This window comes from Leuresthes tenuis, unplaced genomic scaffold (assembly GCF_036924035.1).
Source record: "Leuresthes tenuis unplaced genomic scaffold, fLeuTen1.0.hap1 SCAF_17, whole genome shotgun sequence".
Lineage (NCBI taxonomy): Eukaryota > Metazoa > Chordata > Actinopteri > Atheriniformes > Atherinopsidae > Leuresthes > Leuresthes tenuis.
This window is the reverse complement of record NW_027325371.1, coordinates 12871575-12898288: the sequence shown is the minus strand read 5'-3', so window position 1 is coordinate 12898288 and position 26714 is coordinate 12871575. Positions and strand designations below refer to the sequence as shown.

The 26714-nt window shown below is 42.3% G+C and overlaps 1 protein-coding gene across 2 annotated transcripts in view; it reads right to left on the bottom strand.

The window, feature by feature from the left end:
- prkar1b (protein kinase, cAMP-dependent, regulatory, type I, beta) overlaps nucleotides 1-26714 on the bottom strand; it is a 56940-nt gene that overhangs the window by 2682 nt on the left and 27544 nt on the right. For both annotated transcript variants that reach the window (XM_072368514.1, XM_072368515.1), the window contains 6 exons: nucleotides 21495-21556; nucleotides 18541-18587; nucleotides 15400-15558; nucleotides 10748-10808; nucleotides 8359-8480; nucleotides 122-203 (listed from right to left, as the gene is read on the bottom strand). In XM_072368514.1, coding sequence (XP_072224615.1) covers nucleotides 122-203; nucleotides 8359-8480; nucleotides 10748-10808; nucleotides 15400-15558; nucleotides 18541-18587; nucleotides 21495-21556 — 533 coding nt within the window. The remainder of the gene's footprint in view (nucleotides 1-121; nucleotides 204-8358; nucleotides 8481-10747; nucleotides 10809-15399; nucleotides 15559-18540; nucleotides 18588-21494; nucleotides 21557-26714) is intronic.

Genomic DNA, 26714 nt, shown 5'->3' with positions numbered 1-26714 from the left:
TGAGTAATATTTGACCTTTCCCAGCTATGTTAAAGTTGATATTTCTACATTTTTACTTCCATAATTTGTATCATATTTTTCTCAAACGGTGGAAGAGCAAAAATGCTTAGAGGACACTAACCAAAGTAGTCAGAGGGTCCGAGGCGTCCAACCTCCACATACTCTTCATTGTCAGACCTGCGCTGCAGAACAGAGGCTATTCCCTGGACAAAGAAAAGCAAAAAGAGACAGTTGAGTGAAACCAAGGAGACACAGAGGCTAAAGAAAGAACAAGAGATGGAAAAAAAAGGATGTGTGTGTCAAAAAGGCAAGGATGGGGTGGTGGTGGGGCAGTTATTTAGGAAGGGACTAAAAATCATCAGGAGGATTAAGTTGAGGAGAAATTCCTTTGCTTTATAAGAACACAGGTGCACAGGATTTAGTCCTCTTTTCTGAGGGGCGGGCACCTGTTGCTTGGGAAGTACATGAGCAGAAGCACACTCGTCTATCCCATGAGCGACTGTGATACAAAAATCAATTAGCTCTGCTCTCTTTTCTCCTGAGTGCAATAAATACAAACATCTAAGCAAATTAGAGGCTGAACCAATTCCTCAGTGTCTCCATCACATAATTCCCCTTTTCAAAATGTTCCCATTAAATCGAAACAACTGTATTGTCCAAGAGTGTGTGCCCCTGCCCTTGAATGACCCCAGAAAGCTGCTGCACTTTTGCAGAAACACAACAGTCTGCTCTAATCCCACGTTGCGAATGGATCATTGTCATTTTTGCATTTCCAAACACACACCAAAGAAAACACACGCGGAAAAAAAAAAACCACGACAGAAACCAACAGCTGACGTCTTCTGAAGAGACTAACTGGACTCCATGATCAGCCATGCTACGCATATTACCATCCAGCGGTTGTTGTTGTGGGGATGTGTGGCTGTGTGAGTCATCTAAAAACTTTTAAGGGGGGTGAATGGAGGGAATATGCTTTCCATTCACACTGCCCAACAGATGACTACAGGTTATGCTGTCAAGTTTTGCAGCTGTTGACAAACCTCTTGAGTGTGTATGAGAATATGTTTGAATATTTACTTTTCCATGAGAACTACAAGACACGTGTAGTTGTACTTGATGTCACACAGTATGAATGGCAAATGGACATGTAGAGTGGAGTATATACTCTCAGTGCAGGCGTTGGTATTTAAAAGCTGCTGTAATTGATGACAGGTAAGAATACAGCAGGGGAACTTCCCAGCTTGTCTTGGATCATTTCATAGAGCAGATTTGACCATTCCAGCAATCTCTCACTGTTTCTAATCCTTCTCTGCTCGCTCTACTCCTTGTGCTGCCTTGGCTAATAATTCTAAATATGAATATAATGAGCTTTAATGAGAACCCCAAAGCTGCCAGGAACTCACTGCAGAAAGACAAAGGTGAGACTGTGTTTCAGTGAAAGGGATGTGTGTGACTTTGTGCGAGTGGGTGAGTTCGTGCTAGAAATGAGCTGTGGAGAGGTGGGGGGGGTATCATTCAAGTAAAGAGTACTGTGTGAGTGTCCTTTCCAAATTGTACCTGGACAAACTGTGCCGTGATGCAATTATCTCATCGACATGACACAGCAGATTGAATCTAGCTCTCAGGTATGGGGTCTCCTGACTGCTTTAAAATAGAGCGAAGTGGAGATAGAGGCTGTAGGTGACTGTAACTGTTGTTGTTTTAAGTATTTGATCAAATTAGAGCGTAATGCTTTTTTTTTTTTTTAAAGTGAAACATTAAAGATATACAGCAAAGGAAATCCTGGTCTGAGATAGTATGCAGGCACATTTCCAGCCATTAGATACATCTTACTGTCTTTTCATTTTCTGCTACAGCTTGTTTACCTTCAATTGAACTTTTTGTACACATATACACGCAAAATCTGCACAGTCTTAAAGGTCTATTGAAGTGTGTGTGTTTACTTGTGTGTATTAGTGTGTGGGTTTTAGTGTAATTGAATTTGGCAGCCGTGAAATTTGTCTGAGTAGTCCTGGCAATCAAACAGCAGCCAGTCTCAGCACCTGGACTGATCACTGAGATAAGAGACTGACTGCATCTCTGCCCTGGGTAATAATTCTGTTCTATGCTACTGTTTCACTCTTTATGAGCATGCCTTAAAGAAAAGACTGGATGACTTTCGTGGCACACTTGACTATTATAGTGGTTAGAGTAAAACAAATGTAATTAAAGCTTCAACAGCCTGAATATTCCCTCAGCGTCCTCAACTCTTTTTTCTTTGATTTGTCGCTGATTGTGTCCCTGTTTTTCTTTTCTGCTCAATTATCTTTTTAAAAAAATCTTTGTTGTTTGTTTTATTCAGCGTTAATCTTTTAAAGTAACTTCTTTAGCAAGATTTCTGCAGTTTGGTTTGGCCAAGCCCAGATTTCTATTTCAATTATTTGATGGCAAAAGGGACTGCAGCAGAAAATTGTCCAACAGGCAACCGAACTGTTTCAGGAAGAAAACCGTGTAAATGTGAGTGAGGGGAGAAAAAAACGCAGGAACATTACAGAACTGGAAAATACTGGAAGACGTAACTTATAGTAAGGTATCTAAAGGTGTTTGCGCACTTCCGAACAGTGGTCGGAAAAAGGATGAACAGGTCTGTGCAACGGTTGAACCCTGGGACAAGCTGAAGTGACTAATTGTCCTTCAAATGGTTGGAAACGCCCCAGAGCACACACTGCGCCTCCAAGTGTCAGCTAAATTAGAGAGAAAATCCCACACCAAAGCACCTGCGCCTGCTGTCAACTGCTGCTCAGAGAAAGCTGTTCCTCACATATCGGAAGTTCAAGTTATTATGTCGAGCTGCCGTAACTTCAGACAAAAGAAGGATAACATCAACACGAGCACTTTCACTCTGATGCTGAGAATCGCCCCTCGGAATAGCCTTTTCTTGGCTGACTGTCATGACATTAGAACACTTTCAAACATTATTCTCCCTACGGATCATTTAGACCCTAAAATATGGGAAAATAATGCCATTTTTAACAAATACAAAAATATGTGTTAACTGTGCAAAGAAAGAGGCTGCAGATGAGAAAAAACTATTATTAAATCATTCTTGGCTTAATGGAGTGTGCAAGCTACGTTTGTTGAATGTCAAACTGCATCTTTCCTCTCAGTTAGTAGGGACGTGATGAACTGAAGATAAAAAGCTGGTGGTGCTAAAAGTCTAGTCCAAATTTTCACATCTGCCATCGTTTTTCGTCACTTCGAGTTCTTTCTTGAGGCCATAATTCATTCACAGAGGCTGTTTCTGTAGCACTTTCTCCTAACTCAATACTTTTCTTTTTTGGACAGACTTTTCTACATCAATCAAGCACAAACTTCTTTTTTTTTTTTGCAATATTCAGACTCTTGCATTTCTGGCACTGCAGTTTGGATGACAAAAAAGACCCTGAGAGAAAAGACCTTCTGTGTTTACAACCCCGGGAATACTCTCCTTTCCATTCATGTCCAAACAAAGAGAATGAGACAGTGCAGCACCGCAACTACAGTAGTTCATTCTTGAACTGGCCTCATCTGGTGTGGTCCAGATAACCATCTCATACTGTACCACCCCAGTAGTAGTACTCTACTCCACAGATATTTCATTTATAAACATTGGAGAGCTTCTCCTGCCCATCACAGCGTGTGCAGGCCTAACAATAAAAGACAGCAGTGGAGGTCATGCAAAGAAAGCAAAACAAACAGAGAGCATAAATGAATGAGAATCCAACAGCAGAGCCACAGCAAAAGGGATACTGTGAGCCAATTAAAGCAGCCGCAGTGAATCATCTGTCTCTCAGCTGATACTTAATCACTGGCTAAGGTCCTTAAAACAAAATGCACATTCACATCCATTTATATGCATCAATACTTAAGCAAATACAACCCAGGCAGGGTGTAATGCATCAGCTGTGGGGGGGGGTGACAAGTCAAAATGTAACATGTTGCATGTATGACAACCGCTGTGGAATGACAACAAGCCCAGAGAAACAGAGACAGGGGCACAGGCAGAGATGAAGAAAGGTGATATCCGGAGTAGCCTGTTCATGGGGCCACCCAGCACCGGTGTCTGCACCTTCTCATTCAAACACCAACACACACACACACACACACTGAGCTCTCTTAGGAAACACTGCAGCATTACTCACAAAATGTGCTCCCTCACATCTGCACAGAAGCCTGAGGGTTGCTCTAAAAAGGACTCAAAAATGGTTCAACTCATTTAAGACCTGTTAATCTTTAACTTCCTTCTTGAGCCTGCATTTTTTCACTCAAATAAAAAAAGAAAAGAAAAAACGAGTTCATTTATTAACTGCATCAATTCTCAGTCTATAAAAGGAGGGCTTAAATTCCATTAGCTAAATTGAATTTCAGCAAATACTTGTTGGGTACAGGGAAATATCAGGAAACGTACGACAGACAATCCACACAGGGACCCTTTAGACTGTGTCAGTGTGATTGCTTTTGTGTGAGGTTAAAAGACAAATAGGAGATAACTCATAACGTAGTGTTTAGACTGATGAAAGGAAGAGATTAGAGTGAATACATGTGCAAAGAGGATGACAAGACAAACATCGAGCAGAAGAATACATGAAGTCACTTGAAGCGTGACATTTGGGCAAATACCTCAAATCAAACTGCTTTGACAGACAAAAAAAAACCCCAAATCTTTATTTTAACATCAGTAATATGTGACCTTAATCAAAATAGATAAAGAAGTAATAATAATAAGTGCTTCTTTAAAAATGATGCAACATTTTAACCAGTACAGGTGATGTTTTAGACAACATCTAAAGACATGTTTAAAGGCAAAATGACTTGACATTTTGGACGTATCCAAAAACATCCCCGAGTGGAAATGATGAATTAGGTGTCACAGCAGAAATATGACTCATTCATTCAGTCGGTCGTTTCAAGCTTTCAAACAACAGCTGGTTTCAAACTTACAGTATTACTCATTTAGGAGGATGTTTGCAGAATGAAGAAAAACACAAAACAGCTAACTGGGATTGTATGAACAGCAGGGTGAAACTATACAGAGTAATAAACTGCTGCCTCCCCCCCCCCACCTGTGACAGTTTGCAAACATGCAAAGAATGAGCTGGAATCTCCTTCACACTCATATTTAGCTTTTAACATCCCTGCCTGGGAAAGCCTCAGTCTGATGAAATCAAAGGCACTGCGATTTGCTTTTGCTGTGGAAGACATGTTACACAGATTTTTGTTATAAGCCTTTTCAAATCCATTCGTTATCATTTGAGTACGGGCACTGTGCTGCAGTAAGCCGCTTCTTTGACTTTTAAAAACATCAAGGATACGTACACGATCTGAATGGACTTCTTAGGGACTCAAAATAACATCAACACAAGCACTTTCACTCTGATGCTGAGAATCGCCCCTCGGAATAGCCTTTTCTTGGCTGACTGTCATGACATTAGAACACTTTCAAACATTTTTCTCCCTACGGATCATTTAGACCCTAAAATATGGGAAAATAATGCCATTTTTAACAAATACAAAAATATATGTGTGCTGCAGTAAGCCGCTTCTTTGACTTTTAAAAACATCAAGGATACGTACACGATCTGAATGGACTTCTTAGGGACTCAAAATAGATCGTTTAGAACTTGAAACTCTGAAATTCAAGACTTTGCAAACAACTGACAAGGCAACACTTCAGTTTGATCACTGTTTCAGTCCCTCACATCACCACATGTCAGAACTCACTGACCTTCTGCAAGTTCCTCCCCATCCTTTTAAAGCTTCTATGTATGACACATCGGCAGAAGGAGTGCGCACGTTGTGTAAGTATGGGTACGAGCAAAGAGGTGAGAAAGAAGTCAAAATCAACAGGAGTTGATGTGAAAGGAGGTGAGAGCAAGTCTTCCTGGTCCCGGAGCCTGTAAAGGCTTGTTTGTACAGTGTGAGAAAAAAAAAACAATGTAAACATGTCACTTTTCATTAGGGCCTCATTCCTCCCGCCTGGCAAAAAATGTGATGTCTTTATACCCCCCTTTTGTTAATCTTCCCCATCAGCAGCACGTAATTAGTGATTGTGGGGTTGTCTTTGGCTGATCCACTGAAACCGCAGAAAAAGCAAAAAAAGGGGGAAAAGAGGCAGATTAAGGCAAAGGGTGGGAGAGTCTGACATCCTGGGCATATGTACAATAATAATCAGAGAAAAAAACAAACAAAATAAAAGGTATGTGCATAAAGAGGAGTCTCAAGATGAGAGGATAGGGAGTGCTATAACTCACACTTCCAAAATCCTCCTTTCCCTCTTTACTTGTGGTCCTCCGCTCTACCCACATGTCCCTGCCCTCTTTGACTCATCCTTCTCTTTCTCTGTCTCTGTCTCTCTCCCTCTCGTCTCCCTCCCAGGAGGCTGGGTCTGCTGACCCCGTGTGAAAGTCAGCAACACACATTCCACCACAGTCCACTCCGCTCTGGGAAAGTCAGGCTGCCTGAGACATGAGGTTAAAGAAAGAACTGAACGGCTACTGGTGCAAAAGTAGGTGGTTAGAAAAAAAAGGGGATACACGTGGTGCAGGAGGATTCACGAAAGCTAAACTTTATTGAGCCTTGTTTAAGTCCTTCTCCATGAAGATGAGAGTGGATACGCTGTGATAAAGTCACAAACTAAAACCTTTTAGCTGCCTACAACAACTGAATTCTGGTCTTTCTTTTCTTTCTGGCTCCTCATCCATCCCACCATCCTGTGATTCCTAGATTATTCTGCATATTTTCCAGTTCTTTTTTTTGTTTTTCATCGCCTCTCTGGGATCTACAAAGTCTCAGTCTGATGAGTCATGCGCTGCTGATTCAAACGGTTGTGTCCAAACTGGCTTTCCAAAAGTATTTCTGCACAATTTCATTCAGACACATCAGACTTGGCCGACGCTGATAAGAGAATGCGAGGTTTATGTGAGCTGTATACAGTTCAGTCTAAAAATATTTAGACAAGCGCCGTCTATTTTGTCTATGATAATAAAGTGCAGACCTTTAGCTTAAAACAGAGGCGGCAAGCTTTTGATGCAATAAATCATTTTTCAGGAGTAAAGTTTATTTTGAAATCTATGTTTTTGTTCAAATCCTCATAATGATGTTGATGCTTCTGCCTGGTTTGTTCTGGTATAACAAGCTGTTCGCGGGGTCTTATGTCAATAAGATATATTCTTATACAGTGTTTTCCTTTCCTTTACCTCTGTCCCAGAAATGTCCTTTGTGGCCACAATGGATGGCATTCCCTAAGAATGATGATTTCTTGCTTTATTTTGCGGGACTTTACACAATCGTCACATTGGACGATCAGTGTAGGGAGTTTAAACTCATTTCATACTTACATCCTGCCAACATATCTTTATGCTCCTCCAGGGCTGTTCTTCAGCTGTTCTCACTTTTTCCTTGTTTTGTCTACAGTCTGATTTCCCAGCGAGTGGAACACAGACTAAGATCTGCACCTTTTAGACACTGAGCTGTGTGTCAGAACGGGAGATTTTTCCTTCTAACAATTGCAGTTCTGGTCTTTTGAGCAAAGTTAGAGCAAACAAACAAACTCCAATATGTCAGTGCGCACATACTTGGAGAAAGAATGTGAATTTGGAAGGAGGCATACCAATGAGAGTGAAAAGATGGGTGAAAGACGGACGAAGAAGAAGAGAGGAGGAGCGTTGTGCCGGAAAGGCACAGGTGAGGAGAGAAAATTAGGGTGAGTCAACATGGGGGTAAGGACTGATACATCACTCAACACACAGAAAATTTGTCTCTGGCTTAACTACTCCTAAGCACTCGATCAAACCACAGCTCACAGGGTACTGATGCGTACAGAATAAGCTGGACAGATGTAGTGACTGACAGACAGAGTGACGATGTGAGAAATTCAGCTGACAAGTAAGTCTGAAAATACGAGAGGAAAGGAGGAAGGGAGAGCAGATTGTGCCCCATCTTGACTTGACCTGGGTAAAAGCTGTACAAGTATGGAGTTAATCAAAAGTGTGTTAGCATGACAGGCAGGGGGGCCCTTCACGAAGCCAAACCAGGGGCCCCAGCTCCACAAAGCCTGCAGTGTTCGGGGGACATTTCTTTGCACAAGAGTCGTGGTTGAGGGCTGGAGAAGGGGAGCACCACCGGGCAGTCTGTCTGCTGGTGGCAATAAATTGGAATCAGTTCCGATGTCAGCAAAGCGCCCACCTACATTTCTGCATGATGACATGTATGTCAACCCTAACAGCCCCCTGATGACATGTACAAAGACCCAGGTCCAATATGTCAGCACTTACAGCTTACAGGAAATGTGACAGTATGGGAAAATGACCCCACATACTGCTGTGGCACGACAGACCTTACCTCTGTAATGATGAAGAAATCATCACCCGGCTCTCCCTGCACCACAATCTTCTCTCCATCTTCAAACTGAACAGGCTCCAGAGCATCAGCTACAGTCAGACGCTCCCACTTATCCAAAGATTCTGTGAATGGACAACAGATCACTGAAAACAATCTGTTCTAATAACAAGGGCCAAAGCAGCAGCAGATGCACAAACTTTTCCCAAAAGTTTCTGTTCATGATCTCAATGGTTGCTTCTGCAGTCAACTGGTGGGCTAAACTCAGCTCAGATCTTCTGACAACTCCCTCATTTCATGGAGGCCCACAGAGCTGAAACACCTTGAGCTGACTCGGGATTGTGGTGACAGAGATATCTTTTATCCCAAACACAGTCAAGTATCCTTTACTCTGGGTGAACTACAGTAGATAAGATCACCCAGTGCCTGCTAAAGAGAACATGTTCGGCTTTAATCTAAACCAGTGCATGTGGATTGAGAAAGAATGATGTTGCTTTTATAACCAGTGACTTCAAAGATCAAATTGCACATTATTTGAATGTAATATTCCACTTCCACAACCGTGTGGAACGGAGCATAAACTGAACCATAAACATATAAGAGCCTGAAGAAAATCTTCATATTTCCCCAAAGATCACAAATATTTAAACTTCCTTAAAACAAACACAGATATCACATTTGTGAATGAGTTCTGACGAAACATGTAAAAATATCTCATTTCCCATTTTTTAATTTGTCTATCTATTCTTTGTAGACTTTGTAGATCTTCAGAGAAATCCAGCCGATCTCTTTAACCAGCCGACCACAGGCACACTGAAGTCTTAAACCTAGATTCTTCTAGAAGCTCTCTGGTCATTTCACAGAAACTAAAGCACATGTCGTCACACATCTTACTGGAGCACCAAAGAGAAACGAATAACGGCATATCTCTACGTAGTAGTTTTGCTAATGAGCTCATCCTTCTTTCACACTTCAGCAGATTACTTTGGGCTAATCTAAACAGTCTATACATCTACATGTGGAATGTGTTTTATCTGCAGTGAAAACACTCATCATCCTCAGCTTTGTCTAGATGAAAAGATGATTCATTGTTTTGACTTGACTAAGACGTGAGTTAGAGGTGTAAAACTACAGCTGGATCTCTTTGTCTGGAACCATTGTCTCCTGATGTGCTCAGTAACTGAGCCTAGTGTGTCTATTTGTGTGTGTGTGCATATAAATGTGTATGTATTTAGGATTAACTAAGATAGGCCTGACGATTTGGAGGTGTCCAGTGTCCCCTCTGGTGGGGCCGCGGTGTCTGCCTGAGCCAGATGGATGTCTTCTGTCTGGCTGCAAGCTAAAGGCAGCAGGTCCCACAGAGGTGATCCTGAACGGCAAGGCAAGTAACATGATACACAAATGTCCTGACTAAAGAACCAACATTTTACGCTTCATCAAGCCTGCACCCACTTAGGTCACCTCATTGCACACATACACAGTAAACATCCAGGGAACTGGGATGTTGAAGCCTGTTTGAATGTGAGGGTGACAAACAACAACGCTTTTTTTTTTTTCTACCTTCTCTCTGCGACATCAAGGGCTTGTACCCAATTTCGTGGCTATCTCAAAAATCAAAGACAAACAAAAACACCTCCGCCCCCTACCCCTCCTCCAATTCAAAGAGGCAGAGCAGAGAGGCAAAGCGACAGAAAGAGGAATGAAGGGCGCTAAAGCACTTCAACGAGGGAGGCGGGTTTGAATACAGGCCTCAACAAGGCTGTCAAAAAGGGAGCTGCGGAAGAAAGGAGGTGAATGAAAAGAGAGTGGACCTCAGAGACGTTCTCCCAAGACCTGAATTGAGTGTATGTGTTTACTCACCCAGCTAATAACTCTGTACAGGGGGCATGGCCTCACTCTATACACCGCACACACACGATCAAGTGGAAAGGGATGAGATGTCAGTTCCAATTGCAACTCAATTTGAGAGTCTGAATGAATCTCTCTCGCCATCCCTCCAAATCCAGTGGCCTGTGTAGGATGATGTTATCCAAATTCCAGTGGGAAAGAGAGGCTTAGCTTAACACCCTATTCTTTAATTGTCCACAGAGAGGCATTGCAGAGTGTGACTGGTTTAAGCACAAACAGTATGAGCAGATTAGGAGTGTACACACCGACCTTACTCAGCTATGGGCCTTGTGTGACAACGTGTGCCCGTGTTTATGCGGCCTAATCTATAAAATACGTTGATATAACTGCCTGCACTTTGCACCCTTTGACCTACTTGAAATCAACTTATATGATGGGATACAAATGCAAACAGGCTCATTCTTTACCTGTTCATAAGTGGAGAAACAAACAGAAATACAAGTGCATACGTCTTCCGTAGATGTTCCGATTTCTGCACACTTACCAAGGATGGAGACCTTGCTGAGGAACTCTTCATACATCTTTCTCTTTCTCAGAGTGCTCCCCTATAAAACAAACACAGGAAGCACATTAACCGTTTGCCACACTCTTTTGCATGGTAACGCTGCAGTTCTATGGGCTTGTGGTTACTCCTCCGCTATGGTCATTTAAGACAATTCTGCAAAGTGTTGCAATCTAGCTTTTTATCTATCTCTGACTGCCTTGGTTTTAAGAGGTAGGTTTGATTTATTGCATAAAATGGGCAGTTTTTTTCAAATCTCCTCCCACTTCCATCTTTCCATCTTCAAAGGTTTTAAAGGTCACCAAAATGATGTTTTGTTGAACATTCTCGCTTGTTTTTCATTCCAGAGTTAGCGCCGGGCCTGAGATGCATTTTCTGTCGGCTTTTTCAAACTCAAATTTACAAACTGTTTTTCTTTGAAGAAGATTCTTTCAACTTTTTTTTTTACACTATTCTTGCCTGGGCATACGTTGCTCGGTCAGTGGTCCTTTATCATCTCTCAGAGAAGAAATATGTTTGCCATCGCTGACTTTTAAGGCTATCTGCAAATGAAATATATGGCACAGCCACATACCAAAGGTACAAAGTGAAGCTACAGTACAAGATATATTGTGATGAACTGATCATAGTTCACCGGGCCATGCTTATGGAGGTATGTATGAGATATGTGGTAATGTTGCGTGTGTGTGTCTGTGTGTGTGGCCCACCCCACCCACCAGGCAGGGGACTTTCCCCGCTCCCCTGCCTTTGCCATGAAAATCAGGTGCTTCCTGACAAGTCTAGACCCAGAGGACCCCTTCCCTTACTGCACCGAATCACTTGGAGAGAGCGGGAACATAAAGAGAGAATAAACCAGTGAGGAGAGACGATCTTGTCCGCCCTGCGTCTGCCTCTGCATATGGAAGTGATATATGGAGGCTTGGTGTGTCTTCGGTGCAAAAGTGCCCGAGTCCCGCTGCTGCCTCTAATTTCATATAATTTCACATTTTGTCTTGAAAGGGGAGAAAATCTTCCCAAGTGAGTCAACGTCAAAGTCAGAATTGTAAACAACTTGATTAAAGGAATTCTAGCCTGCACTGCCTCCCCCCCTGAGTAAATGACTCGAGTGTGTGTCTGTGTGTGCAGGCAGTGCATGCGGTCTGTTTTTAGTTCTGCCACTTATGTTTCTCTGCAGGGACACAACTTGTTCATTACGTGAACAAATACACCTTCAAACTCAGACGCACGACCTCTACACAAAACCTACAGAGCTTAAAGGCTTACCGTGCGTACATAACAATAAATTATGCAGCAGGCCTGACTTCTGTGACTGCAGCAGGTAGGGCTGGGTACGCCTGAGTAATATCAACAATGAAGGGGTTCACTGGAGTTGATGGAAAAAGCAAATGATGCATTTCAAAAATTCTGTAATCAGAAATTTCAAGCATGTATTTAGTTAATGAACATCATTTTTCCCGTTGCATTCTTCTTTATCTGTATCTGTCTTTATCTGTCCTGTCTACTTGGGAGGGCCTGAGCACATGTGCCATGTATAAAAATCTCCCTCTCCTCCTGGCCCTAATGTGTTCACTCCTCTTGTGGTTAAAGATGAACCAGCCTCTATGTCTGTTTGCTGTCTTTGAGGTGGATTCTTCAAAGACTTGAGGTGTGGAATGAAGCCAGACTAAACCAACTGTACCTTACGCCCCGGCTCTGTCACCTTCATCTCTGTCCAATATGAAACACCAACTCCCACATCCTTCACTGCTCTTCATTTCGTGGCATAATTGCTCCTTGTTTCCTTTTGTCTTGTGTTCTGTTTGTTGACACTGGTCTGTCAGTTTGTTAATGGCTTTGTCTGTAAGAGTGTGTTTAAATACCAAGATGACACAACTACGTGGGTATTGTATGACTGATGCAACACAATGAAGAGAGTGTTTATCACAAGGAATGGTATTACATTGTTTGCTCAAACAGACTCTTGGATAAGGAGAGCGGTGGGTTGGGTGGATGTGGTGGGTTTTGAAGGGGTCCTTTGGCTTTAACTGATACCATCACTGACACATTGTATTATCAGCAACTGCATCATCAACATGCTTGTCTGAAATTGCTTCAAGGCCAATTTTGATCATTCTGATAATGACAAGTACACGTGCCGTTTTTTGCCACTGCGTCTAATGCAAGGTACTTTCAGGAGGATAATTAGTATCTACATGTTTTCAAGGGCCAAAGTAAACATGAGGGAGCTTTGATTTTCTCTCGCAGTCATGATGCAGTCATCAGTGTTGGGAAATTAAGCACAGGGAGTGGAATCAGCACAGCAGATCCTAAAACCATGACTGCCCCCTGTGTTCTTCGGGCTAAATGTCACCACAAAAAGCTACTGACTGAGAGGAAAGAGAGCTAAGAGCTGCTTAAAGCTAAGTCAGTTTGGACCTGAGGCTATGCCTCTACCTGGGCTTCTTTTGATAAGATGCAGTGGTGAGAAAATCTAGTTGATGAGATGAAAATCAGTCCGCAGTAACGGGAAATCAGACACATCCCTGCCTATCTCCATCACAACTGGATGGGAAGATCGTGTTCCAAGCCAACTGTTCAATTGTGTGTGTCTTCTGCTTTTTTTTGGGGGGGTAGCATGAAGAGACTACGCCTGTAATCTGATTAGTCAATCTTGTGTTCTGCAATGACAGTCTAATTGAATTTTGAATTCCATTAAGTGATTTATTGTTTTGCCTTGCAAAGCTAGTCGTCTGTGAGAAAATATCTGGCTTTGTTCAATCAACAGCAACAGCTGAAATTCACTCAAGAACACATGACGAAACCGAATTTCGCGAAAAGCAAGCAAAAGTTGACATTATTGCTAAAAAGCTTCATGAAACGGAGTCGATCAGCGAGTGTGAAACGACTAAAATGAGCCTTAATCTTGCAATTTGGAGACAAGACAGGGGAGCAGATGTGAAAACAATGAAACTGATGGCAGTGGCGACGCACCTTGCGAGTTTCTCACTAACTAGCTGCAGACACAGGCACTCAGCAGAATTTTTACTAGGAAGCACACACACACACACATATATTTACACAAAGAGTGAATGCTCATTGTGTTGGCTAAAGACGTTGCCAGAATACCACACTTTGTAAAAAAAAAACAGCTTTACAAATCATTGACAGCAATAATTAACTACAGGTTCACATAATTGAATTCTGTTTCACCCCGTCTCCCCTCCTGCTGCTGCTGTAAGGAACGAAGGAATGAGAGCTGAGGAGAGAGAGAATCCTCTCAAAGAAAGGTTACCCGGGCAGATTGTGCCGTCAGTTTAGCTATGCACTCAAGAGGTGACATGAGTGCTAGGCAGGCCGGTGCCAACTTTACACTGAGCTGAATGGTCCAAAAACACACCTTGTTCCATCTCTGTGAGTTCTGTTTGACATAAAACAGAATTTCACTGCTGGCACTGGCAAAATGCTTTGATGCATACAGGAATTGGAAAGGTTAATTGGAGCCTGTCTGATTTTTTTTTCTTTTTTTTTTAAATAAGGAACATTTGAGGGAGTATTTAGCAGGGAAAGGCGTCTCACACAGATACACTCACACTTGTATAATAATTAGTCATTCTGACACAGCACCCAAAAATAAATGTGTACGTGTGAGTGAGTATGACAGCCAGGGCAGAACACCTAGTGTTTCCACTTTAAACATTTAGACATTCCTACAAGATAAGCTCCTGGAGTGGGAAGTGCGTGTCAAGGAATTAGAATTGACCCTTTCTCTTCTCTCCAGCTCCCATTCACTCCCCTCTGCTTTGACTTTTTCCCTTTCTTCATCTAGGAGGAGATCTAGAAAAACATTCAAACGGGAGGATATGTGCGTGCATATGTCAGAATGTGTTCGCAGTGTGTGCACTTTTTCTGTAATTTGAAGTGTTTAAGGAGTCTTAAGTGGCTGAGTGGGAGAAAATACAGCAAGTAAAGGAACATGAAAGATTATTGTAGAGAGTCTACAGCGGTACATTTGTACTGTGTAGATACATCATACTTATTTCTGTATCGTGTCATTGAGGGAGTGTTATTGGGTTATGTGTTTGAGGTTTAATGTTCCATTTAACTTTTTATGAGTTTAGTAAATTGCAGCATAGTTTCTTCTGAATAATGGAAAGTGCAAAAATTACTTTTTGCCCCAATGTTGAACTTTAGCGCATGTGATGATGATGTAAAAAGAGTAATAAGACTTGTAAGTTTGACAGATTTGACAGGTATTAAACATTTACGCTTACTTGTCGATGCTGAAATGCCCCAGCTGGAATAATATCCCATTTAAATGACACATAATGTCCCAACAATTGTGTCTGATTTTCCGAAAACAAACAGATGTTAGAGTACAGCATGCCATTCTGTCTGTGAGTCTGAATGAGGTGCACGTGACATAGCTTTTATAGCATTCAACGCAGTTGTCTCTGAACATGCAATTCAATGTACACCTTTAAAATCTAATAAGAGGAGAATTTCATATCCCAATTATCTGAATCTCTTCATGCACCTTAGAAGTAGTTGAAGTCATGCCAAACTCCCCACTCTGTCCAACATGGTTGCTGATGACTGAAAAGTGTGGGATTTAACGTGCACTTACACACATGTACAGTAATATTTGTCATTCATACCATCAGGATGCGTCGATAGCTATCTCGGTCAATTCCCCACAGTTTAAGATCAGTCTTGGCCTTGACAGTGGCAGCTCGAGGAGTCCCATAGATCAGAGCCAGCTCTCCAAAACTTCCTCCTTCTCCAATATTGGTCACCAACTCACCATTCACATACACCTGTAGAGAGGACAATAAAAATGTGATGTGACAACAAGATTTGACATTTTCCTGCCTTTTCAGTCGCTCCACTCATCCTGACACGACTTCTAAAACCTATATTTTCTCTCGAGCAACCCTCCTCAGTTTCTTCCTCTGTTTGATTCGCTCACTGCACTTGTCCCCATTTGATTTACACTAAAACCTCAAATGTGACCACCTAAAAGGCCTTCTATTGCCCCACTTCATCTACCCCCTTTTATTTACCCCTTCCCTGTGGTTTGGGAGTGATGGAGGTCAGAGAGCTGAGCTACACTTTGTGGGTCTACTCTAGCATCTGATACATACATGCTCTCACACCGTTGATCACTTACAAGCACACACATGCACAGGTCTATTCAGGCCAGCCACCATAGCTCTACAGACAATACTACCTCAGTGAGGCTCAATGAGGCTGTCTCTGGGGCCGTTACGGTTTTACCTTTCAACACACTATCCACTGTCTTGTTGACTTAATAACACTGAGAGTAAGGAGGGAGAGAAAGAGAAGGAGGGGAGTGAGGGTTTACTCCTCTGCTCGCTGCTGTGAATTAACCGGATTGTTGGAAGCCATTATTCAGATTCGGAATAGACCACAGGGGACTCATCCTTCACCATAGACTGGATTGGCTTCAAAGAGATGCAGAGTGCTGACTGTGGTAGCGTCAAGCCTAGAACAATCCCGTGAAGTCTTCACTGTCGAACATGCAGTCCCATAAGGTTTTACAAAACTTTCATTCGGCTCCTGGATCCGAAGAAGCGTTTCAAACGCATAAACGAGAGGAAGAGCAAAGCTCAAGTACCAACGTGCTGAAAAGGGTGGCAACCAAAAACTCTGATTAATGACTGTATGGAGAATGACCCGAAAACAGTCTCAAACAGCATATGATGCCTTGCAGCTTTCACTGAATACGCAAACATACGCAACCATGAGCTGCAACTTGTGTGTGGCTGTTAGTAATTAAGAAGTAACGAGTCAAAACTGCAGGCAGTGTGTTTGTGCTCGTGGTTACGCTTGTGAGTTTGTTTCTCTGGGCATGCCCACGGGCTTTTTAACTGTGTGTGTGATAGAGTCTCTGTAAATTCTTGGCTTGGCCACTCAGAATAATGATAAAATAAGCTTGTTCTTTCAAAAATAATTGCTCGTTAAGCAGAAAGTACTTTAGTGAATCTTGTGACTTTTGCCCATAAAATACCAGATATGTGTGACTGAACTAAATTCTTAATTTAATTACAAACAGCATTTCTTTGCCCCAATAAAATCATCTAGCATTTTTCGAATGAAAGCTCTCATTTCTTTTGTGGTGCACCCATATATAAATACAGCCCAATGTCTGTAAGTGAATAGATTTGTGTGCAGACATGGAGGGGTGTTTACATTAGTGGCAGCTTTCAGGCAGTTTATGGGATGCTGGCAGATTTACACCCCTGTCTAATGAGAGACATCTCCACACTCTAATAACCTCGGCACTGATCTTGAAGTAGTTTGGTGCCAGGGCTGTGGCTGGGAGGCAGCCGCTGTCTGTAGAGATGGAAGATGAGGATGGCGGGGTGAGGTGAAGGAGACACAGAAAAGCATGAGATTTGGCCGGGGTGAGTTTTTAGGATAGTCTTCCCACACATTGGGTGCAGGATGACAAGATCCTGTGGGAGCTGATTCACTGGTGGCAGCCCTGAAGAGACCACATCTGGTTTAACATATTGGAGGCACAATTATGTCAGAAAGTTTTGCTACAGCAGCGGGAGAGAGTGTCACTGCAACTGAGGATCTAATAGAGGATCGGGGCAGAGCTGTCTTTTGGAAAACTTTAAAAAAAAAAAAAAAAAAAGAGCATAAACTTAAGCCCCTTACATGTTGCAGCTGCAAGCAACAAAATCACCAAGGACAGAGTTACGGTTACACAAAGAGCTTTTCAAGGACCAATCTAGGGCAACAGTATACTCAATAAGATCAAGTACTTTCAGCTAATTGACTGATAAAAAACCACAGACTTTCCCACTGAAAAGCCTTTGTTGTGAGATTACAAACTGTCATATGCCAAATATTAGATGCAACATAAAGCTCGCTCACGAAAAGAGTAAAAAAAAACATAAAAATCTACTTTGTCTTAAGAGACCACTTAAGGTTGAATTGGTTGTTCAGTCTGATAAATATCCAAAATGATGATAAAGTTTCTAGATACCACTTCTTTCCTGTAGTGAATTTCCTATCTTTTATCTGACCTAAATATAGGCTCGAATGAAAAAACTAAATACCTTTGTGTAGAGAACAATCAGGCCTCACATCTATTTCACAGGAATCTGGAAATAGATCCCATGACTTACATAATAATATCTGACAAGACGCTATCAGAAACAATAGCAGTCAGAGCAATCAGCAATTGAGTTAGTTTGTAGTCAGTTAGTTGTTACGCAGTCTTTGTATTAAATCACTATGTCACCATTTCTGCTTCCTTCTTTCTGTTTGGATGGGTCAATGATATTGGCAGTCTCACCAACCTGCCTCTCTCCTCTTACCCGCTGTCTCTGTGCTCGCTGCGGTAAGCTGATAAGGTCACTTCCTGTTTAACTTTCCATCAGCCCCTGTTTTATCTCTCCACTTAACTCTATCGCTCTGTGTCAGGCTTGCTAAGACAAAAGATCTTCTCACTTTGGGTGCCTTCACAGAGTGATCACCTCTAAAGCGCCGTGTTCAGATTGCCATCGGCCTGGAACCCGACTTTGAAGAGAACAAAACATGGGGGCAATTCTACAACTTGCCCATTTGTGGGAGTGCAAACGGTCTCAACATGAGTGAAGCAGGCCAGGTTTTCAGTTGAGTCACAAACTGCCTTATAATTCACCATTTAAACGGGTGAATGAGAACTGATACAAAAAGAATACATACTAGAATCCCCTTTAATGGAATATTTTACTTTGGTTAACTTAATGCATGATCAGATAATGTTTGCGTGTGCCACTTACATCAACTTCACCTTGGTCAATCACATAGAAGTTGTCGCCTTCATCACCTGGAGAGGAGAGAAGAGAAGAGCCATGACAGCTTGTGACGGTGAGAGAGAGAAAGTAACAAAAACAGCCTTTCATCCAACTAGAAATCAGGCTTTTCCTGTTAAATTCACTCACTTTTGGCTAAGGTTCTCAATAAATGATTTTTGATGATCTGATACAGAGATAGAGATAGCCATAGGAGAATGAGAGGGGATTACAGGCGGCAATAACTTTTCTATTAACTATTCACGCTCCACCAAATGAACAACCCACAGTACATTCCTTTAACATTAAAAGTGCCCAAAATGCTTTGTATATATATCCGTGAGCGCTAAAGAACATTTTGCTCCTCGGCATACAAAGCAAAAGTCAATATTTAAGCATTTTGATTTCATGTCTGTTTAAACAACAGAATTTATTGTTCTTTGGCTCTTAATAAATCAAGGGCCTCTAAGCTTCTGGGCACACCCAGTGTCAGAAGTGCTACTGCCTTCTCCAGAATGCATAATGGGCCAGCCAGTAACTCTCACCGGCAGAAAGTTTCAGTAACTGCAAGGTTCATTACAGGCGCTTTTGTGGTTTAATAGAGGAAACTTTGAAACTGAAGTGCCTGAGCATGCAGAGCTACAACACCTTAGTTTGATGCAAAAGAACAGAGAAAGCCATAGTATCGTGCATGATTGCAGGCATTAGCTTTCTTTATCCTGCTCTACGCACAGTTATTACAGAAGAATATATGTGTTAACAAGACTTGGAACTGAAAATATGGTCTGCTCTGCTTACTGGAGCTCTGCAGGGCCAATGGCTGACATGTGCTGGGCTTTCAAAGTCAACCCATTACATAAGTCATGTGATCTGGTTGGTTGATGTCTCTTAAAAGTATCCAGTCTGGAGATAAGGCAGGGAAAATAGCAACTGTTCCTTCAATTATGCTATCCATTACATAGGGTTTATGGGAAATCCTTAAAAAGGACTGACAGCCACACACACGAGTGCTAAGAGTGCTAAATCGTACAATATAACATGAATGCAAGTTGATTCAGTGTAACAAGCGGGTTGTGATACAAGTATGCATGCCTGTGCATCGTGTAGGTACCAAGTTAGGGTGTGACTGTGTGTATTTCTTGTGTGTATGTTCACCTAAAGAGTTGAAAGGCTGAGAGGGCCTTGTGAGTAAAGTTCACAAGAGTTCACACGCCTAATTAATACTTAGTGGAGTGGAGGGCTCGTTAATCATACAGCTCTATTTGTCACACAAAAACGCTCCTTGTCTGTCCTGGTGAAGACCCCAGAGACACATATCCACACACACTCTCAACCTGCTGCAACCTGGTCCCCGGCTAATTTTTCTTCTCCCTCTTTCATCTCATCTATCGCTCTTTCAGTTCCCTCTCACTGTGTCTCTCTTTTCTTCTGCTCTTCCTGTCTTTTATCACTTTGTTGCCCGAGCTTTTGTTTTGCGCCTTTTGCTTGAGAGTGCAGGCAAATATTTGACCAGAACCTGCACACACACACACAAAGACGTACGCGCGCACACACACACATATACTCATGCACGCTGGTTTATGCCGTGCGGTCTTGTTTCAGCACAAGTCGTAAAACTCAGACAAGGTTCCACGGCTTTGCTCCAAAGAACAGCGTGGGTTAGATCCTCAACCTCTAACGTGTTTTGTAGCCACAGGTGCTGCAGCACCAGTGATGTCCTGTGTCCAAACTGATTTCATGTAGCAATATTTCTAAATTCTAAAGAAACAATCACATATACTGGTAAAACTGGAAGTCGGCATCAGCCGACAAAACAAACAACGGACAACAGGGTCCAATGATAACACATTTTTATGCCATTTTGCATGTTCTGATTTTGTAAATTCCCCGTGTGTTTATATCACTCCAACCGCACAGGTATAAGTCCTTGCTGTGTCAAAATAGTGTGTGAGTAGCCAGTAGCAGGGTTAGTTTCTTGAAGCTGTACAGTAGTCCAGACATTAGCCATGACATCAGCGCTGTATACACCACTCTCAATATTGTATATAACAATGGACTGTCTGGGACTGGGGCCCTGCAAAGTTAGCTAGACTTATTATCACCAAATTAGGACTGATGTAATCCTGAATGATGTTTTAAGACAAGATGGGAGAGCCCGAGAGGGTGGCTGTCCAGGCACCAACAGTTTTCTGTGTGTGTTTATGCAGCATGCTCCACAGCTGTAAACTATGTGATTTTGTGCTGGTGTTAACATAGTATTATCTTAGAGTGGGAATTTGTCTGCAAGAATGTGCGCTTTCTGGGTTTCGAATATGTGATTAAATGTGTCTGCGTTTGATAGGAGTTTGAAAGAGGGAGACCTGGAAAAATACAGGCTGGTCTCGCTGGCCTGTGTTTCTTCAAAGTACAGGGATGACTAGAGTCAAGGTTTTGATGACTGTTAAGCAGAAGAGAGCAAGCTGACAGCTGGTGCAGGATGAAGGAATGTTTGAGTGGGGCAACGAGAGGAAAAGGGAGTGGTGAGATAAAATAAACATGGCCGGCGGTGGCAGTGAAATAGATGTATTCTTTGAGATAAAGCCATTGTGGATAATCTGCAAGAGTGGCGTCCTAATTGCTTCCTTTCCATTAAAGTAGTTTAGCGGTTCAAGTCTACGCTACGACTAGGTTAATCAAAGATTGCATCAAAGATCTGGGAGGAAATTTCCCTTCACTAAAATATCATCTGCAAAATTTCCATATCAATCTTGAATGTTCTTCTTTAGAGGAAAATGAAGATGAAAGTTATTTAAATTCCATGATTAATACAACGTATGAAGATATCTGTTTGTTTTGAGCAACACTAGGAATAATGTGCTGTACAACAATTAGGTATGCAAATCCACTGTGTCAACCAGAGTAGATCAAACGTGAATTGTTCTCATAAACATAATCATACACACCTTGCTGGATAACGGTTTCCCCTGCGATGTGGGTGACCGGGAACATAGCATCAAATATGTCACTGGAGAAGAAGAAGAGGCAAAGAGGGAAGAAGAAGGAAGGAAGAAGGAAATAAGAGAGGACACGGTTATAACTCGCATACATGTCATTTTAAAACTTTATACAATTCTCTGAATTGTGTACTGCACTACTTATCTCATACAAAAACATACAGTACACACACAGGACAGCTGCATGGTGGAGGGTGTTATGAAAAAGACAGAAACCATCATCACTGTGTCAACTCTATCAGCAGGTAGTGAAGGCCAAAGAGACAGTCCTGAGAACTCTAGCTGACCCCAACACACACACACACACCTGCACTAAACACGTCTATCTGAATGTGTACACAACTGATTTCTTCATTATCATCCAAATCCAACCAAACACCCACCATCCCCAGTTAAAACCATAATGAAGAACACATGCATGCCAAGGGGAACAGTTTAGTTCATCACCGGCTCTCAAAACTGTATGATTTCACAAGTGTTGGACTAATCCTTGTGAACTTTGTTGAATGAAAGCACCAGACACATGAGAATTCTGCCACTGACAGTAAAAGCTTTTGGCCACTTTGTCTGCATCTTTACATCATACCGGTACTGTGCATGGGCTTAACAATGACTGTTTTGTTTCAGCCCATGATCAAAGCCTGCATTTCTGAGGGCATCTTCCTTTAAAGGTGCTTGGAAAAACAAACACAAAGACGGTTGCACCTAAGCACTTAATTTCTGTTGCAGCCCAGCAGGGAAAGCGCCTGTTAGACTGTTGCTAATCGGCTGTTTAAATGCATGAAGCAGGCTTCAGAAGATTAGAGTTCCACTACTGGAATGTGTTGGGACAAGAGAAGTATCCTTCCTCTCCTCCTCTCTGCCCATCTCTCACTTTCAGGGTGTATTTATCCATCTAATCAGTTGCATACCGCCCGTCTTATATAGAAATATAGAAAAAACAATAAAAGAGGGTCAGGCATATCAAAGACATACAAGAACTGCTGAGTGAATGAGGGGCAAGTCTGAGCCCGCACTCAGTTATGTTTGTACATGTGTGTGCCACTGAATGTGTGTATTTGAGCCAGTATGTCTGCATCTGAGTACATGCTGCCTATGAAAACACACAGGTTTGTACAAAATAATGTGTGGGTGTAGAATAAGCATGTGCTCCTGACACTGCACTTGACTATGCAGCGCTAAGCAATGAAGAGAAATACGACATGCGGCACAGTATAGACTGTTCATGAAAGGGTTGCTTTTCATAAAACTCCAAAAAAAAGGAAAAAAAGCTGTAGGTCAACAGATGTTGTGGGGAGATCTGAGGGTGTTCTTGAGTGGTTTGGAAGTGAACGGACCCTGCTGGTATTTGTTTATGTGACATTGAATAGAAAGCAGACTTAAGAAGGTGGATTTCAGCCAACTACACCCACAGGTAGGCCCTGTGAGTTGCAGCTGGCCACTGACTCACACATAAGTGTGCAAAAAACACACTCGCCCTTTGAAGTGCATAAGCATGAAATAAAAGATGCAAAGCCCACATACTGCATATAATGATCTGGTAAAATGCATGAAATCAGCAGATGCAGCTGTGCATGTCATGACACTAATACACACATTGTAAGTATTATAACATATCTGAGCCCGGGCATTTTGATAAATACGTCCATAATGGCACGATGATACGACACGCAAGCGAAAACACTTTGATGCAGATTAGTCAGAGCACCATCTGCAGAAGTGCCCTGAACTCTCCTCACATATGTGGCCACCTGTGCTTGGCATGGAGTCTATTTATTCAGGGAGCTTTGCAGCAGTTGGTTTCAGGTCATGCATTGCTAATAACGTGATAATTACCTTGGGCAAAACACGGAGATCAAAAGCAATGACCATTTAAATGCGTTAGCTGGGAAAATGCATAGAAAATACAGTACTTACACTTCATAATGTGTTACGTTGCGACCAAACCATAAACATAAGTACAACAATAGGAGTGATTTGCTCCTGAGCGTGATAAGTTGCATTTCGGAAGTGCTTTTTGGATCTGATGATGACACATCAAATTGCATAGCAGGATGCTCAAGAGTGGGCAACATACTCCATACAAGAGGATCAAAGACAGGCAAACCTGTGTTTAAGTAATTACACTTGACCACCTCTCTCTTTCCATGCTCCACCTCTCTTCATCCACTCAGTGAATGCATCGCTGAGCACAACAAAGATACTTATGAAGATAATTGCTTCCCCTTGTCTCTACCATCTCTCTTTCTCTTTCTTTATCCCCAACTTCCTCCATGTCTGTCCCCGATCACTTTTTCCCCTTCGTCTCCCCTTTCATTTCCCCCCTTTCCTCGCTCTAATTCTCTCACTGCCCCACCTATTTCTCCCATCTCTTGGTCTATCGCCCCCCCGAGATGAAGTGATTAATCTTGTCCTTTCCGCTACCTGTAGCCCCTCTGACCTTATGAAAAGGCAGAGCAACCCCACTAACAATGGCTGTGCTGTTCTGACAGAGACAGATAGAAAGATGCAAAGAGACCCCGCAGAGAATGGAGGGGTGGTGGGGCTCGGAAGCTCATCTCCACCCACCCTAAGCTAAGTAACAAAGCTTCTGTCATGGCTGAGATATGTGGAGACGCTTCCAAACAACACATATATTTAGGCATGCATGTTTGATGTGTGGTGGGACTACCATCAAAACTGATATTAGAAACCAGAGACGCCTCACGTGCGCTGTGTTGTGCTCATCACGAAGCAATGTATTTCACACCAAACTGATTAAGATGCTGTCAGCTCAGGCTGCAATCTGTCCAACACAGTGAGCATACATGCAGGTATGTGAGCCTTTCTATGCTCCTTCAAACATTCTCAGATGCATGCCCACAGCCGTGGAGCAACAGCTTATCATTGTTCTCAAACACTCATAAAAAAGTGGTTAGCTCGGGGGATTTCAGTCATTAATTAAATCAAATCAGGCCGGCTTGTTGTGGCTGGATTGCTTGTTGCTCTTCCCGGCTGGCAATGACAGCCTCCCTCTCTTACACGTCTCCTCTCACCCTCTTAATCTCTCTTCCAGCGCAGCTGTTTATTTGTTCAGCAGCTAACATCTTATCTTTTACATTACTACATCTACACACAGCGCTGCCATTACGCCATTAACACCAAAGGGCTCTTTAACAGCACGGCGTGCCGCCATGTCTTTGTGTTTCTTAATGAGCCGCAGAAAGCTGAGTTACACAAGACCTTAATGGGGAGCCCATCCAGAATGCTCGCTCTGTCTGAGTGGCAGAGGTTTTATAATACGCCGAACAATCAACAACTGCACCGCATATGGGAACTTCCTGGGTCTCCAAGTTGTGTCTCAGCTTCGCAGGAACATGCCACTGGCTTGGCTGGCAAAGTGTTCATGTCATTAAGTCTTGAAGGATTTGTTTTCACTGCCATAGTTTATTGCAATTCAGGGTGTTGATTCTCGTGAATAAGAAACAATAGTCTTTGTGATACCAGACTAATCAATTCCAAGATATAAATGATGGAACGATAACACCAAATGTACATTCTGTTTGCAAATAAATGTGAAATCCACGGAGCTGCAAAAGCAGACAAGGTGATCAAGTCAAGTGTGGCTGTAAAAAGTCCAATTTCTCCCTTTTTTTTCTTATTTCTGATTATTTCACACATCTTTCAGCCACTAAGATAGAGATAACAATGAGTAAGCTGTGACATGAGAATGGGGCTGACATATTCTCATGATTCCTGCGAGCTGTTCATCCCAACACTTCAGAAACCTGGGAACGTTAAACTGAATCAGTGCAACATACAACACTGTAGTCTACCTAGAATTAAAAGCTTTTGGAGGACTCTCCCCACTTTTAACCGCCTTAAGTGGCAGGTAGCTATGAATAACACATAATAATGTACTGATTTTTGTTTGGCTGCTGCTGTGATTAGTCAGCATAACACTTAAAGCACGAATTGAGTCCCAAATATGAGCATGCAAACATAAATTAGATTTCCACTGATGAGTGGGGTAAAATGGGGCTGTTTAGCACGATGATAGTAAGCTGGAAAAACAGCTTTATGAGGCTGACTAAGTGCTGCGCAGTTTAATGTCCATTGTTTAAAACTGTGCACGAGCCAAAGTTACTCACATGGAACAACTAACTCACCCCACTGAGCTTCATGTGTAGACACAATAGTTGAGCTTTTAAAGTACATGTGCAATTAAATAACATTACAAGCAAGCACAGGCACCGAGGACTCAAAGGCAGACAGACACAGCACTGATAACAGGCAACACTATGGGAGAGTGAGTGAGGGAAAAAGGGAGACGAGGGAGGCATAATTATAAAGACCTTAAGCGTTCAGGCTGGATAGTTATGACATAAAAGCTCTTAACATGTGTCCGCTTTTCAAAATAGGCCTTCAGACTCTGAGGGTTGCTGCAGTAGTTTGTGCTGTGTCTTACAGAGTCAAAACAAACCATAATCGCCAAATCCCAACTGCAGCTCATTTTCATAACATCATTTTTCAGCAACTCAGTTGCCTTTTGCCAGTGGATTTGGTGGTCAGGTTCCTAAAACTGCAGTCTGATGAACATCATCAGGCACGGTTGGCATTATTTGCTTTGCTTTTGTCTCAGAACACTGAAAACAGTTAAAAATTGAAGATATTTTTTTTACTCAGCGATACGTTAACATATGTGTAGCTTTCAGCGGGCTCAGTCAGTTTGTAATTAAATGACAGAAGTTTTACCTGAATGCGTTAAAACCACACACCTGGCTCTGGTTGGTTTATAAGGGGTGTAAACCTATATGCATCCTGTTGCCTTTAAATGTGGATGTGTGTCTCAGTATGTGTGCATCACAGGTCTAAAGTACCTGAGGGCTCGAGCGTTCACGCTGGTGATCTGTGACCTGTGAACTGCTGCTAAAACCTGGTGAGGGAATCTGTCATTTACACAAACTGCTATGATTAGACCACCTGAGAGAAAGAGAGGAGGGGTTAGTTATGTGGGGAGTTGGTGAGAAAGAGTCTGTATCATTTAGGTTTTCCCAAAACAAATCCCCTCTGTGAAGGTGTTCAAGGTAAACTAACTAAGGCCCCAGAGCTGATTGTGCAAAGAAGAGTGCGGTACAAGGTGATGAGCATGATGGACACTGCCCACTCTCTCCATGACATAGTGTTAAA